The following is a 16,926-nucleotide window of genomic DNA, read 5'->3' on the forward strand; positions in this document are numbered from 1 at the left end:
TTATAGGCTGTTAAGAAAAAAAAAAAATATTTCGTGGTATTCCAGCCCACGTCTATGTATAAAGAAGTTTTTGTCTATTTTCTTTTTTTTTTTTTTAGTCTCTTTTATGAGAAATATAAAAAACCGCAAACTAAAAAAAATTATGAGAGAACAAAAATTCTAACGGGCGGTGCCGTGCGGTGCGGAGGTCATAAATACTGTTTAAAATAGAGTTTTTTTTTTTACTTGAACTGAAAAAAATAAGCCTTCTTTGTATGACTCTAAGTTCGGCCCGTTTCTCCGGATAGGATTGGATCATCATGACGGAAAACCGCCGAATAAATTTTACTCAAGATGTCATTTGATAACTTTCGTAACCTTCGGCACTAAAATCGGAATTCGTACAACGAATAGATGTCGGAATCAATATGAACTTCATCCCCCATCTTGAATGTTTTTATATAAGCGCATAAAAAAAAGGTCCATTTTTAATACAAACTGTTCCCAATTGGTTTTGAGCTACCCAAATATGAAACATGATCCCGAGTTACATCGGTCACGAGATGAAATTGTTACTGAAAAATTTTTTATGATTCAGAAACTTTTTTAAATAAAAAAAAAAAATGTTCAAAAAACTGCCAATTTATTTTATATCAAAACGACCAATTTGTACAATTAATTCTAAGGAATGCTTCATGAAAAATTTCGATATCAAATGTAAACTTTCTTTGAAGTTTTTATTATAACAACAATTTAATTTGCGTTATATTTATTTATTTATTTAATTTGCAGATTTTAATACACGAATTATATCAAGATTATACCAAACAAAGCCATCAAAAAATGATTTTGCATCTACTTCCACTAATACAAAAAAATCAAATTTTACCAAGATAAATGAAGAGCGTGTGTCGTCACTTTCACTCAAAGAATCAGTTAAAACTTTTAATGATCGATTAAAAAGAGGAGATGTAGTGATTTATAGAGCACCGGAAGATTCAAACAAGTTCTTTTGGTGGTGGCATATTGCCGCTTTCTTACAATTAATATTTTGGTACTTTTAAATTTTTTTTCTTTTTTTCTTTTAAGAATTCTTTGTATCTGATAAATTTTTTCTCATGAATCAGGGTAAATTTGGCTGAATTGTCATGGAGATATCAACAAAAAAAAAAAGAAGTGTAAGTAAAAAAGTAAAATCGATCAATTTTTATTATCTAATATGCGATTTATGACCTTAATTTTCAAAAACAAGTCAGGAATCCAGCACATTTCTTGATAAATACAAACCAATCATGTATGTAGCATCATATTTATTTGCAGGACTTGGAATTGGTGCAGCAATGTTTGCAATTCCTGCTAGGTAATATATAATTAATTACATCTTTTCTTTTAAATTTACGGTAATATTTGCTTATTATGACAGATTTAAATTTATAGGAGTATTCTAACTATGATTATATTAAAAAATGGAACAATGGCAAAGATTATAACAGGCAGAAAATATCGATGGGGCAGAGAAAAAAAGATTCCCGTAAAAAAGCTGTATATAAATCAATCTGTGTGTAATAACAAAGGTAGATTTTAAGAAGTGATGTTTATAATCTATATAAATTTTAATAGATTACATATTATGCTAAATAGGATCAGGGAAAATGATAAGTGCTTTATTTTTACGAAGTGAATATGAAAAAATGGCATATATGCTAGAGAGATCAGGTAAGTTTGAGAATCCTAGGATATTTGATTTATTATTTTATAAAAATCCAAAAGGTAAGTAATTCTAATGTGGTAAGCATTCACTGTTTATATTAAATACACTTATTTTATATTTTAAGAAAATAAATTGATTGAATTTGTTGATTATAACGAATATTTCCTATTTCTTTGTGTCATATATATATATATATATGTATATATGTATACCAACATTCCGGTAGCTTTAACTATAATTATCGTCACTTGCCTTTTTTATTGATTTTAGCAGCAACGTTTTCGGTACAATCATATAAATCTCTTAATAAACTAATACAATATTTTTCTGGATTAGTCTCATTTTCATTTAAACACTTTTCGAATGCTTGTATTATTTCATTACATTGTTCTTTAATTTGTTTTAGTAATGGATTACTTGATTTTTTAAAAAAATGAAAGTAAATATATAATAAATTTTATATTATTTTATCACTTTAAAAACACGGCACTTACTTATCTTCGGAACATTTACTTAATTCGTTTTTTTCCTTTTGACAATTATACCGTTCCTTTGGATTATTTTCTATACATCGTTGATATAATTCTAATTGAGTTGAACAATGTTTGATCACAAATTCAAGTGTTGATTCCATTATTCAATTAGAATTTTATTTGTTTTATTTAGATCGATTATTGAAAATTTTTTTTTAGACAAGTCATTGTGATTTTTAGGGGTTAATTATCAGGGGCATTTTTCTTCCCATTGACTCGTAACACAGTTTATAGATCAACAATAATATTCAATATCGAAGGTAAGATGGCGTTGAGGCTTCCGGTCATAATGATAATCAAACTCTGTAAATCACTTCTTTTTTAAACAGTAAACTTTCTCAAGATACCGATCGAGATATCAATTTGGATATCGGAAAGAATTTTTTTTTTTACTCATTTTATTTACGGAATGCGGAATTATTTATCCTGTTAGATTGTCCGTTTTTAGGTCGGGAATTACTTTATTCCACTCCATTTCCTTTTTTGACTCGCTTATTTTGAAAATTGTAATAAATCGGAGATTATACGGATATAAAACGTTTTCAGTTTATCATTTTTACCCGTTATTTCGGTAATTCTTAGATCGGCTAAATATTTTAAACAAAATTTCATTTTTCTTGTTTGACCTATTAATCATTATGATCGATCTTTTTAAAAATTTCATTTAAATGTATAATGAACAAATGAAAATGGAAATTCAACAATGTAACGTACAATCATAATGAGAATTATTTTCTTTTTAGAACATTCCGTTCAGATTAATGAATCAATTTGAAACAAACATGATACAATTGAAATATGTTTAAAGAGGAAGATCATTACTGTGTAATTTAAATATTACAGTCTTTTATCTGAAAAATAAAAATGTTCAAAATAGTATAATAAGGATTATTTACTATATAACTTTATGGAATGATTTTATATTGATTCTTACATATTCACATATGAAAACTGGTCTGAATATAATTAGATTTGCAAAATTTTCTGACATTTTATTACAGGTCATTACAATCGACTCCAACCCCTTAAAACAGTATGCGCTCAAGGTAATACAATACGTGATAGGTCTAAGCCTCTAAGGTAAAATACCATTTACAAGAATTTCTAAGGTAATAACAAAACCATTTTAATAATTATAAGTCATGTAACTAGTGTTTTTCACCTATTGGCTACTGGTTAATGTAAAATTGCTCTTATTTATAATTACTTTAACAGTTAATTTCAATTTATTACAATTATAAATAAATTTGTAGTTTTTTAAAAAATTAAATTAATAATTCAAACCATTTTGATAGTAATCATAAAAAAAAATGAAAATTTTTATTTCACTAACTAAATTTAAATATTTATAATTCTGGCCATCCTATAAAAAATTTTATCCATTATTTCTGTAAAAATTCTGTAAAAATGAGCCTTTTCACAGATCTATTTACATAAAATGTAAATAATTCAATAAATTCCATGATATAAGGTTATTATAATTCTGGAAATATGAGTCTTTTATGGAAAAAAATGGAAAATAAAAAATGTATTGACTTTTTTACAAGGCCAACATTATATAACTACTCAATTTTCTGTCTTATGATATATAAATTATAATTAACTTTTATACTAATAATAGTAAATTATTAGCATATAATTAAAATTCTAATCAATTTAATTCAATTTAGTTTAGTATTAATGATAGTTTTAGTAATCATTAATATTTTTTTTTTTATTTACCCTCATAGGAATCGATATTTTATTATAGTAGTTAGTCTATATATTTATAAATATAAACCTCTAAAATACCCTATTCAACCAGCAAATGTTTCCAATAAGCTAGTAATTATTAATATTAATACTGATAATAATTACTAAAAATTAAACTAATTATATTATTTTTATTAAATTTATACAAAAATAATAAAATTACATTTTTTATTAAATTACACTATTTATTAAAAATGATTTTATAACATTTTTATTAAATTACTTATTAAAAATGATTTTAGAATTTTATGATTTATTATATTAGTGATGCATCACACCCTTTTTTTATTTGTATCACATCCCTTTCTCTTTATTTTTTATATATATTTCAAAAACTAAATTTTTTCAGTTATAAAAAATATATTTTTTAGACTTTAATATATTTTAATTTTACATAATGCAATATATCATAGTAAAAATGCTGCTTAAAACTATTTTTCAGTTTCTGAAACTACAATTAAATCTAAAACTAAAACTAAAACTTATTTGAAATTCTGAAACTATTCCAAAACTTCTAAAACTATTTTAAACCTCTCAAAATTAGTTCAAAACTTCTAAAACTAGTCTGAAACTCCTAAAACTATTACACAGATTTTAAAAAAAATATTAGTAAATATTTTTTATCATAAAAATAAAAAACTGATTAACTATATAGATGTCTAACTGTATATACTTTTATTGGTACTATTAACTTATATAATAGATTCTGTGTTGTGACTAAACACTTTTTCATATTCTCTCACATTTGTTTTAAAAAAAATAGAAAATAAAAATTAATATGTTTCTTTCAAATTTATATGCAAAATTAATAATCTGCAAATTTTTGTAACACAATTTGTGGTTCAAGCAAAAAAGCTTTTGAGTTGATGATTACTACTTCAGATTAATTAGATCAGTAGAATACCACTATTCTGCTAGTTCTATTGAATTAGTGATCGTCTATTAATACAGGTCAAAAGGTATTATTCCAAATTTCAAAAAATGCAAATTTTACATTTTCCTGAAAAATAGAGTGTAATTATAAAAAATGCTGCATTATATTGAGCAATTTTTTGAAATACTAGTATTGCAAATTTTATGAAAATTTGGAAAAATACTTCATAACATTATTATAATATTGTCAATTAAAATTAAAATTTGCTTTTTTTTTGTCAAATATTTCCAAATAATGCATTTTTATAAAAATTCTGCATTTTACCAGGACTCCGGATATTACATATATAACTCAGTGGCAACTTTTTCACAAATTGACTTAAATTTCACAAAAAAAAAAATCAGTTTTTTGTGATTATCTCAGTATCTAGTGGTCTGATTTGTACAAACATTTTTTTGTTTTTTAGCTTTCATCGAGCTCTACAAAATAAAAAAATCTGCATGAATCGGATCACTGGATACTGAGATAATCACAAAAAATGGAAAATAAAAAAAGAGCAAATTGGGTCTTTTTTAGCAAAAAGTCAGTTGTGAGTTTTATAAGAGATGTCCAGGGTCTTGGTTTAGATCTATGATATTTATTAACTTACAGATGTATAAGGTTTTGAGGTGAAGTTCGATTCCTCAACATATTTAATGTATTGACTGGTGAATTCTGAATGGCTGATGTAATATAGGAAGGATCCTATACCCTTAACTTACTATCCTGATAGTACTATTACATTATTAAGATTAATAACTGTAATGAATTGAAATGTAATTGCTAGCTTATAGCTGTTTTAATTGAATTAAACCATATAAGTTAAAACTACTATAAGGTTTTCGAGATATTCATACCATTACATCTGTCTGTACAAACTGATTGTCCCTAAATTGCAGAGTTTACTTTATAGTTTAAATTCTTACTGTACTTAATATATTATGCTAAAATGCCTAATTAAAAATGACTAAAATGCATTCAACTTAATATGGTATTATAGAAGTATAAGAGGATAGTTGTTCTATCTAGACTTTTAAAGTAGGGTTAAATGCTATAAACTATACCTTTGTGAGTTCTCTGTAAAAATACTTACCAAAACTAATTTTTTAAAATTTTAAAATTCAATTCAAAACTATTTTTTATAATAAACTTAATTGCTAAAACTGTTTTTATGCTTTTCTGAAACTAATTATAATTTAGGAAAGTTTTAGATTTACCAATTTTTTCATTAGAAATAAAGTTTTTGAATTTTGAATTTTTGAATTTTATTATTAAATGAGTTTTAGATAGTAACATTAATCTTTTAGTCAGCTACTATAAAATGATTGAAGGATTCACTAAGACCCAATCTACTATTAAGATAGGTCACCCTCCTGTAGCCCAGGTAAGGTTTACATATAAAACTCTTTAAAGATCCTACTATAAAAGGAAATTTTATGTTACATTGTTATGATTTTTTTCCTTTTTAGTCAATTAACCAATAGAATTTAAGCAAATTCTAAGGTAAGATTTCATATGAAAGTGAAATTTCTACTAGTAATATATCTTAGTAGTAGGCGGGGTTCTAATTCACTACTTGATTTACTTTATACATTAAGAAAACACTTCTAAAAAGTATTAAAAGTATTAACAAAAAAAAAATATTTAGTTTAATATAATATTTAATAACCAATCAAATGAACTTTTTGCAATAAAAAAAGAAAAACCTACCAGAAAAATTAAATTTATATTTATTTATTAAAATACTTTAAATATTATAATTTATTTAGAATTAACATTAATTAAAAAATTTTATTTTAACAGTTTTTTCCTTTTCTATTGTAAAGATCTCAAATTATAAATTATATAATTTATTGAGTATAATATAAAATTTTAATTATTTTTTTCCTTTAATGATTATATATGTATAAATTTTCTAATAAAAATAGGAATTTTCTAATTATCGCTGAAGGGTAATGATCACTAGTTACTAAAATTATGATAATTGATTAGTTAGCATTAAAAAATATAATATTGGTAAAAATTGATAATTCTGATTAACAATAATGATCATCTTAAAATCTAAAAATGATATAAAATTATTTTTAATAATTTAATAAAAGTAATATAAAATCATTTTTAATAAGCAATTTAATAAAAATAGTATAAAATCATGGGTTTTATTTTTTATTGTATTGTAATATAAAGATACTGCCTAAAATTTAGTAGTTTCTGAAATTATCAAATCTGAAACTAGTAAAACTAATCTAAAATTGATAAAACTAATCTGAAAATATTAATTAATCTAAAATTAATAAAATTAATTAAAATTAATAAAAAAAATTCAAAATTAGTAAAAATTAATTCGTGATCTGTTTCTGAACCAATGAAAACTACTAATAAATTTCAGGGAACTGGTTTTACAAATTAATTATCACTTAAATGGCTTTTGAGCTGATTTGCCCAGAATTTTTTTTTTAAATGTTATAGTATAATAATGCTCTGAGTATATTGAATAATAAATTTGCATCGTCAAATATTAATATCACAAGTTTGATCAACATATACTTACCATTTAAGGCTACGTTGTTATACAAATTGGCAATATTGCTTAAAAAGTAACCAGCCAAATTTGTATTACAACTCAGCTGAAAAATAGTATAACCAATTGCTTAAAACTAAGGGAATCAGGATCCATCAAAAATTTTTACATTGAATGATTAGTTGAAAAATTTTTTCTTTAGTGATACTATATTCTGTCCTTTAAAAATGCCATAATTATTCAATACAAGAGGTGGGACAATTACAAAATTGATATTTTTTTATTAAAATGTTATTTATTTGCTGGTAAATAATTTATTTAAAGATTATAAACAAGAAAAAACAAAAAAAAAGTATTAAAATTATTTATTTCTATTAAACACAGGTTGTTAACTTATCATATTATATTTTGTTTATATTAAGCGGTGTATCTAGTAATTTTGCAGTTCTTTTAAACTACTTTTCTTTAATAATTTGTAAGTTTATTTTACATTTCCTGTGTGCTATCTATTGCTCTTATCTGAATTTCCCACTAAATTAATTTGCAAAATAATTTTCCAAAATGTACTAGTAGATTTCACTAGTTTGGAGACAGATCACGAATTAATTATTGTAATAAAAAATGTTGCAAAACATTTTTATAATGAAAAACTGTTACAAATAATTTTTATTTTTTAATTTAAAGAAAAAAACATTCTGCAACAGTTTTTATTATAAAAAATGTTGTAAATAGTTTTTTATTATTTTATTTAATAAAAAACTATTGTTATTCTTTAAATTTAAAGAAAAGTCATTTTGCAACAGTTTTCAATTGTTAAGAGAAAACTATACTGATAAAAAAATGATTTATCCTACACATATTTTGCATATATCTTACATTTTAAGTACCTAATATGTGTAAAATATATGTAGGATAAATCATTTTTTTACTAGTGCCATTTTTTAGTAATAATTTTTAATTAATAAAAATGTTGAAAAATATTTTCTGCAAAATTGATAGCTATATAGAAACTTTTACTATAATGTAATTATATAAAGATTTTTTTATATAATAATTATATATATTAGTACTTTCCAAAGTTATGTTTATATAGAGGAATTTTATATGATATAAATAAATAATATGTTTTTATAAATCTTGAAAAATGTTATATGTAATAATATGAAGATGTATTTACTTCTGATTACTATGCAATGTCAGGACTATAAATCTAATATTTTTATTTGAATCAGTCTAGTATTTAAGTGATAAATATGAAGAATCTTTATGATTAGGAAGACGCAATGATTAGATAATTGTTGTACTATTATCATTAATTTGGTTTGAAGTGATAACTAATATCGAAAATGTTAAGCTGACTAGTTGTAGCAAAAAGTCAAACAATCAAGATTATAAATGTTTCAATAATATTTATAACAAAAAATATATCTATTACTAATAATTTTCAATAGAAAATTAGCAATAAAAATATAATTCTAGTAAAATAATATAAGAGTTTTTTAAGCATACTAAAAATATATTAAACAAATAATAATAATTAATAAAATACAAAGATAGAACGCAAAATTCAGACCAGTTATAAAGGTAATCAAACATAAAGCGCAGTTCCCTACTAGTTGTCACGATCATAATATTCTCCTACATTCAGCACAAGGCAAGTTAAAAAACTTATGGAAAAACCAAATAGCCGCGCAGATTACAGAGCTCCTAGTAGCTCTAAATGCACAAACTAAGCAGGCAGACATACTCAAAATGAGATTAAAAAAAGAACAATTAACGTTGAACATAACATCGTGTATCTTAATGATCGACCCCGACGTCACAGCTTCGAATAAGATGTCGAACAATCATGCGTACAACGTGGAAGGAAAGCACACGACTATTTGTTTAAATTCCATCCGTTAACAGAAAGTAAGAATAGAACATACCAATAATCGGTCCAAATACGGTAGACTTCGTATACAAACAAGCAACAATGCAGAAAAAAGATAGCGAACTCATTATAAGAAAAGCAGCGACGCTCTCCATACACAGAATCTTGCAACTCTTGAATTATGACGCATCAAACACAGTCACATGGTAGCAAATATGCGATTTTAATAGGAGACAAGCAAGAGGAAGGACTCCAAAATGGTTTGTCACGCTATTAAGCCTAGTACAACAGTCACCTCAATTTAAAGACTTTTGTAAGATAAGTGTGAAGTCCGTTACCTCAGAAAGCGAGTCAGGAATGGATAGAGAAATTTTAATTAACCTTCAAGCAATTAAAATGACAAAAAAAGTTCCATCCACAGATGGCAGAAAAAAGGAGTTTGTTTATACACAACAGGATCACACGCTAGTAATAGGACAAATTAATAAAAAGAACTGGTCAGGAAAGCATACAATGCAGCATTGGACTACTAATGTTGATGACCAGAGAGATGACAATGGAGTAATAATTATATAACGTTGCAGTGGTTGCACATTAAATGATAAAAGCGTTAATAAAGAAGTCACTCGTCTTATTTTAATAGGAACCATTCAGATTTAGCTTGCATAAATAGGATCTCTAATTGCAAAAACATTCCCAATACTAAAAGTATCAAAGATGTTCTGGAAATTAGAAATTGTCCTGAGAAACAATATATTCCAAAACGGATACCTGGCCTTATACAAATACACGATTATGATACAGCCCTCATTCAAAATACATTATCAAATAAGGAAGCCGTGATACAACACACATTGATATTGCATCATTTAAGATCACTGTTCAACTCAACTGACATGATCAACATATATACTGATGGTTCATTGACAACTCAGTTTAATGCGAATTCAAACACCTTTACAAAGCATACAAGGCACGTCATGATACTGAACGATAAAGAGGAGGTGATACTGGAATGTAAAGAGCTCAATTACAGAATGGCCTTCATCCACACGTGCAGAACTAGGAGCCATCCTATCAGCTATACTTGTCCTACAAACAAGATAGAGAAGTAAACATTTTTACAGATTCTCAACCAGTGCAATAGACAGTATTAATCACACAAGAATAAATTTGACAAATGGAAAAAATAAAATACGAGTATGGTGTAAAAGTAATAACCACAGTATAGTCAAGCAGCATAATTAACCTTGTTGATAGCAAACACTTAGAGTTAAAACTAACAAAAGTAAAAGGGCATTCAGGAATCAAAGGCAATAAAGAAGCGAGACAGAGTAGGGAGAATGATACAGAAAGACTAACTTGCATTACAATTAATGACTTTCACAACAAAAGGACTTAAAATATAATATATATTGGGATGGTAAAAGAGTTGATAGACACATTAGGAAATTTATAGATAATATATGTGAGTCAGTGACTTAGAGGTAGCATGATCCACTTTAATCGTGATACGCAACGAATTTTTCAATTTTTCAGACAGACGTGTGTGATAGAAAAAAAAGTCACGTGGGCATTACTTAAAAAAAACACAGGTCTTAATTGTACAACATCAACAATAAATGACAGATTTATTAAGCACCTGAAACTGACAAATAATCTGTTACCAACTTTAGAGATTATGAAAGAAAGGAGATATGATCTATATGGAAATGTAAAGTGCAGAATGTGTCTTGAAGAAAATGAAGACAATGATCACATAATCTATTGTCAGCAACTTAGAGACAAATGGTTAATGGTGGCGAACAACACTATGCATAAATGTGATCAAATGCTTAAAGACTTGCTTTCGCAAGAGAAATATCTCTAACTAAATCAAGAGGATACACAACTATTACTTTTGTGGAATAGAAATTTTTTTAGCCATACAATAGATCCTAATCAAGAGTTACCTATTCCCTTCATACATCTAATACTAAAAAATTTTTTTCTTAAAGAAAAATATAGAGAAATCAAGCTTATTGTTAAGTCAGAAAAAGCAACACTAACAATTACTACTCTTTTTTTAGAAATATTTATTAATGAATTTTATAAAATCATTTGGCAACCACGTTGCAACTTAATAATAAAATGGGAACGCACAAAAGGAATCAAGAAGCAAGACTTAAGGAAGAAAATACCAGCACATCAACATATTACATATGAATGAACTCTAACTCAACAAATAGAAGGTGATACTTATGACTTAAAGGGAAGGAAAATTTTTAAACATAGTGAACAATGGTCAATTGCTCTTGGAAAAACTAGACAATATATAGACCAACTTATCAGAGAAGGAAATAGGGTGATTTGGAAGGTATATAATAATACTAAGATGTACAAATACAAATATAATTTTTCTTTTTGTTTAGAGGGTAGTGAAAGCACATACTGAAGCCATATGATAATAATGATCCTATATAATCTGATAGCTACTATGGGAGGATATAGGTGAATTTTATATTGGTGATGGTAGGGCATAGGAGCAATCTATAGGATGGGGAACTGGTTCAGAGTTTTAATAGATTAGTTATATATTTAGCAGACACTCCTGTACTTTCGTATAACTAATAAACTCATGAATTGCACTACCTTGCAAAAAAAAAAAAAAAAAGATAGAACACAAAAAAATTTACTGTAAAAAAAAGAAATTAACAATCAAATCATGCAAAAAAAATAATACTTTGAATAACACAATCTAAACTCTTTATAAGATCTACTCAGATATTAACAACTTTTATTCAAAAGAAAGTATTACCCTATATATGTTTACATTTTCATACATGACAGTTTAAACTTATTATTATCCTATTATATTAATATAATTAATCAATTAATTGTTCTTTCTTATTGCAATTATCTGTAAAAATCTTTCTATTACCATTTTATACAAGTTCCATATGTTTATATGATTCATCTATTCATCTACTATGTAACACAGGTTGAAATGCTAAAAATTGGCAAAAAAAATGGCGTGAAAAGCAATGGCTATTCTTGGCTATTCTTGGCTGTTTTTGGCTATTTACAAATTAACCTATACTATTTGTAAATAGTTTATACAAATTTGCGAATAGTTTATGCGATTCACGCCATTTTTTTTGCCTATTTTTGGTTATTTGACGTGTGTAAATCTCAAAAAACTTGAAAAAAAAGCTTTTAATGAAAAAAATAAAGATTGCAAAACTGAAATTTGGAAAAAAATGCCAATTAAAATATTAAAGAATTTGTTTAGCTGATCTAAACAAAAACTCCTCTTACTAGAGATAATAAACAAAAAAACAGAAACTTTACACAAAGTAGAAATAGAATAGAAAGATCTCAAACAACTTCACAACAAAACAATCAAGACAAAAACATAATGCGTATATAACAGTAACAAATAAAAACTAATTACAAACAACATATTGCAAATACATATAATTATAACAACATAAAAAACAACAATAATACATTTAATTTAATATTTATGAAACACAACATTAATGAGCTTAGCTTTGATCATTTCAAGCTTAATTTACTAATAGAATACTACACAAATAAAAGATCTGATATAATAGGTATATATGAAACAAATAAAGACAAAAAACATGGAGAATACTGGAACAACAGAACTTAAAATACATTTCTTTCTGAATTAATAAAGACAACAAAGTAAAAGGTTTCAAGTATATATAATAATTAACAAGAAATGGAAAAAATACATTGGAAAAGTTAGTAAAATAGGTATATATTATATAGAAACCTTTTTACTATTTAAGAATTGTACGCTTATTGTAAATGTTATATACATATTACCATCAGATATGAAGAAACAAAATGAATTAACAAGCTATATTAAAAAAGAATTCATTAATCACAACAAGAAAAATAAATATTACATCTTGATAGATAATCTTAATTCATATATAAATAAAACATTAAATTATAGTGGTCTATCCAAACTTAAAAAGAAACCTTCAAATATTATTACATGGCTAGACAATACCTTCTTCATAAATACATATAGAAAATTAAACTTTAAAAAAAGATGCTTTATGTGAAAAAACAAAAATATCTCAATCAGAATTGACTATATATGGGTAGATTCTAAATTTGAAGCCAATATAAACATCGGGAAATTTTTTGGGGAGCAGATCTGAGCAGATTTTCAGAAATTATATCTGCGCAGATCTTATACCCTGGCGCAAAGCATTAGAGGAAAAATCCAATAAAAAACTGCGCAGATTTTTATAAATAACAAAGTTCTGCGCAGATTTTTAAATAAAAAAACCTTTGAAATACCTCAGCAATTTTTTTCAGTAAAAATCTGCGTCAAAATAATACAAATTAATTTATTGCATTAATTACTAATTTATTTATATAATCAAAATTACTTTTTTATTATATATTAATAAGTTTACAAATACAATTGAAATCTATTACTAGTCATTGCTATTCATCATCTTTTTACTGCACATTTACATGTTGTTAATAGTTTGGAACATTGTTCCAGTTGGTTCGATTCCAACAAACAACAAACAAAATAGAGATATTTGTTACAAATTTTGAAGTTATTACTTTCGAAATGTTTGACATGAAATCCCAGGATCTAAAAAATAAAGAAAAATGAACGTTAGTAAAATGTTCGTTAAAATAAACCAAAAATTTCATTTCAAAGTATTATTACTTTCGAAATGTGCTAAATGAGAGCCTGAGACCTAAAAATAGAAGAAAAACGAATGTTAGTAAAATGTTCGTTAAAGAAATTAAAAATAAAGAACTTCAAAGTATTATTACTTTCGAAGTTCTTTCAAATGGGAGCCGAGGCCTAAAAAATAGAAGAAAATGAACGTTAGTAAAACGTTCGTTAAAGAAAAATAAAAAAATAACTTCAAAATATTATTATTTTCGAAGTTCTTCCAAATGGAAGTCCGGGACTAAAAATAGAAGAAAAATGAACATTAGTAAAATGTTCGTTAAAGAAAATTAAAAAAAAGAACTTTGAAGTTCGAAGTTCTTTCAAATGAGAGACGGGACTTAAAAAATAAAAAAAAATGAATATTAGTAAAATGTTCGTTAAAGAAAATTAAAAAAAAGAACTTCGAAGTGTTATTACTTTTGAAGTTCTTTCAAATGAGAGACGGAACTTAAAAAATAAAGAAAATGAATGTTAATAAATTGTTCGTTAAAGAAAATTAAAAAAAAAAACTTTGAAGTGTTATACCTTTAAAGTTTTTTCAAATGGAGCTGAAACCTAAAAAATAAAGGAAAAACGAACGTTAGTAAAACGTTCGTTAAAGAAAATTAAAAAAAAAGAAACTTCGAAGTGTTATACCTTTGAAGTTCTTTCAAATAGAGCCAGAACCTAAAAAATAAAGGAAAAATGAACATTAGTAGAACGTTCGCTAAAGAAAAATAAAATAAAAAATAAAAAAGAATTTTAAAGGTTTACCTTCAAAATTCTTTCGTCCAGGAGCCAGAAAACCAAAACCCTACAAAAAAAACAACTGAAACGTTAGTAAACATTTTGTAAATTAAAGTAACAAAAAAATAAGAATTTCGAAGTTTACCTTCGAAATTTCATCAAGAAGTCCGAAAACCTGCAAAATAAAAATTGAAACGTTAGACGTTTTGTTTAATTTTTTTAATTTTTTAAAACATAAAATAAAAAAAATAAATATTGTGAAGGTAAATACCTTCGAAATTCTATCATCAAGTTGACCGAAAAGCCGAAAGTGCTCGCAACTCTACAAAAAAGATAAATGAAACGTAGTTAACGTTTTGTTGAATAAAAAAAAATTAAATATCGAAGTTTTACCTTTGAAATTCTGCGTAAATCTACAAAAATAAAAGAAACAAAAATATTAGTAAACGATTCATTAAAAAAAAATAAATTTCATTTAAAAAAATAAAAATTTAAAGAACTTTGAAGAATACCTTTGAAGTTCTATCTAGGTCCCATCCAAGAAGTTGTGGATCTACAAAAAAAAGAAAATTTTATTAGTTAGTAACGCTTCATTAAAATTAAAAGAAAAAACAAAAATTTAAAGATACCTTAAGGTTCCAAGAAGTCACGAACCTACAAAAAGAAAAAATGTTAGTTAGTAACATTTCGTTAAAGAAAACAAAAGAAATTAAAGAACTTTGAAGAATACCTTCGAAGTTCCATTCAGGAAGCACCCAGGAAGCTGTAGACCTACAAAAAGAGAATACCTTAGTAAAACTTCATTAGAAAAAACAAAAAAATAATTGAAGTTTCGAAAGTGAATAAAACTTACCATTCCGCCCAAAGATCCCAACCGATATCTACAAAATAGAAAATGAAAAATTAAAAAAAAATGAAGTTTCGAAAGTAAATATTACTTTCAAAACTTACTATTCCACCCAAAGGTCCTAACCGATACCTATAAAATAAAGAAAAAAAATTTAAAAAAAAATAGTTTCGAAAAGAAAATATTTCTTTTCAAAACTTACCATTCCAAAGACCCTAATCTGATATACAAAATAGAACTAAATAAAATTTTATAAAAAAAGATATTTTTTTTTTAAAAAAAAAAAGTTTCGAAGTGTTCACTTCGAAACTTACCAATATAAAGCCCAAGTATTGAACTGATATAACGTTAGTAATAGAGCCTAACTTTGGCGTCTAGGATCTAAAAGCATGAAAAATGAACGTTAGTGACGTTTATTAAAATAATTGATAAAAAAAAAAGAAAAATTCGAAGGTTTTACCTTCGAAATTAAGAGTCCAGAGTAAATCTTTGGCATTTAGGACCTAAAAAAAGAAATGATGAACGGTAATAACATTCATTAAATCAAATTAAAAAAAATTTAAAAAAATCTGAAGGTTTATTTTTGCCTTCGAAAATAAAGTCCAGAGCTGATCTTTAGCATTCAGGACCTAAAATATGAAAACAAACATTAGTGACGTTCGTTATATACATGCCACCCAAATTATTTTGACTGCCATAATTATAAGTAAAATCCCAAATTCAATTATGGCATCCCAAATTATTTTAGCACTTTACATAGTAAATTATATATAAACTGAATGAATTATGACATCCCAAATTATAATTATGGCATCCCAAAATAATTTGGATAGCATATATAGTTCGTTAAATAAAATTAAAGATTCAGAAGTTAATATACCTCCAAATTTTAAAATCATCGATAGGTTCCATGACTTCCATCCAGAACCTATATAATATAAAAAATTTTTTTTATTTTTTTTTAAAAAATAAATTAAGATTCAGAGGTAAGCATTACCTCGAATTTCAAATCATCGATAGGTTCATCGAAACCTAAATAATATAAAAAAAAATTATTTTTTTTTAAATAAATTAAAGATTCAGAGTTAAGCATACCTATCGAATTCCAATATCAATGATAGGTCTTATCCAGAACATATAATATAAAAAAATATTTTTTTTTAAAAAAATAAATTAAGATTCAGAGGTAAGCATACCTCTGAATTCCAAATCATCGATAGGTTCCATCCGGAACCTATATAATATTAAAAAAATTATTTTTTTTTTTTAAAAATAAATTAAGATTCGAAGATAAGCATACCTCTGAATTCTAATATCTTTGATAGGTTCTATCCGGAACCTATATAATATAAAA

The 16,926-nt window shown here is 25.4% G+C and overlaps 3 protein-coding genes across 3 annotated transcripts; 1 reads left to right on the plus strand and 2 right to left on the minus strand.

Moving 5' to 3' along the window:
* Positions 1–539: 539 nt before the first annotated feature.
* OCT59_005622 (uncharacterized protein) lies at positions 540–1,855 on the plus strand. The gene is made up of 6 exons (XM_066138463.1): positions 540–696; positions 772–1,033; positions 1,107–1,157; positions 1,232–1,339; positions 1,417–1,553; positions 1,621–1,855. Exons 1-6 carry the CDS (start codon positions 603–605, stop codon positions 1,755–1,757), a joined length of 789 nt encoding a protein of 262 aa, XP_065997589.1. The 5' UTR covers positions 540–602; the 3' UTR covers positions 1,758–1,855.
* OCT59_005623 (uncharacterized protein) lies at positions 1,261–2,394 on the minus strand. The gene is made up of 2 exons (XM_025322631.2): positions 2,185–2,394; positions 1,261–2,106 (listed from the first exon to the last, which is right to left on the minus strand). The coding sequence occupies exons 1-2, from the start codon at positions 2,322–2,324 to the stop codon at positions 1,935–1,937; spliced, it is 312 nt and encodes a 103-aa protein (XP_025165837.1). The 5' UTR covers positions 2,325–2,394; the 3' UTR covers positions 1,261–1,934.
* An 11,992-nt stretch (positions 2,395–14,386) lies between these two features.
* On the minus strand, positions 14,387–16,068 carry OCT59_005624 (uncharacterized protein; the record flags this gene model as incomplete). Its single annotated transcript, XM_066138467.1, has 14 exons — positions 14,387–14,446; positions 14,525–14,554; positions 14,636–14,665; positions 14,753–14,792; positions 14,871–14,900; positions 14,997–15,047; positions 15,119–15,138; positions 15,238–15,278; positions 15,456–15,496; positions 15,579–15,606; positions 15,664–15,704; positions 15,775–15,810; positions 15,887–15,909; positions 16,033–16,068. The coding sequence occupies 14 exons, from the start codon at positions 16,066–16,068 to the stop codon at positions 14,387–14,389; spliced, it is 507 nt and encodes a 168-aa protein (XP_065997590.1).
* Between the last annotated feature and the right edge of the window lie 858 nt (positions 16,069–16,926).

The sequence above is a fragment of the Rhizophagus irregularis genome, chromosome 13 (genome assembly GCF_026210795.1).
Source record: "Rhizophagus irregularis chromosome 13, complete sequence".
NCBI lineage: Eukaryota > Fungi > Glomeromycota > Glomeromycetes > Glomerales > Glomeraceae > Rhizophagus > Rhizophagus irregularis.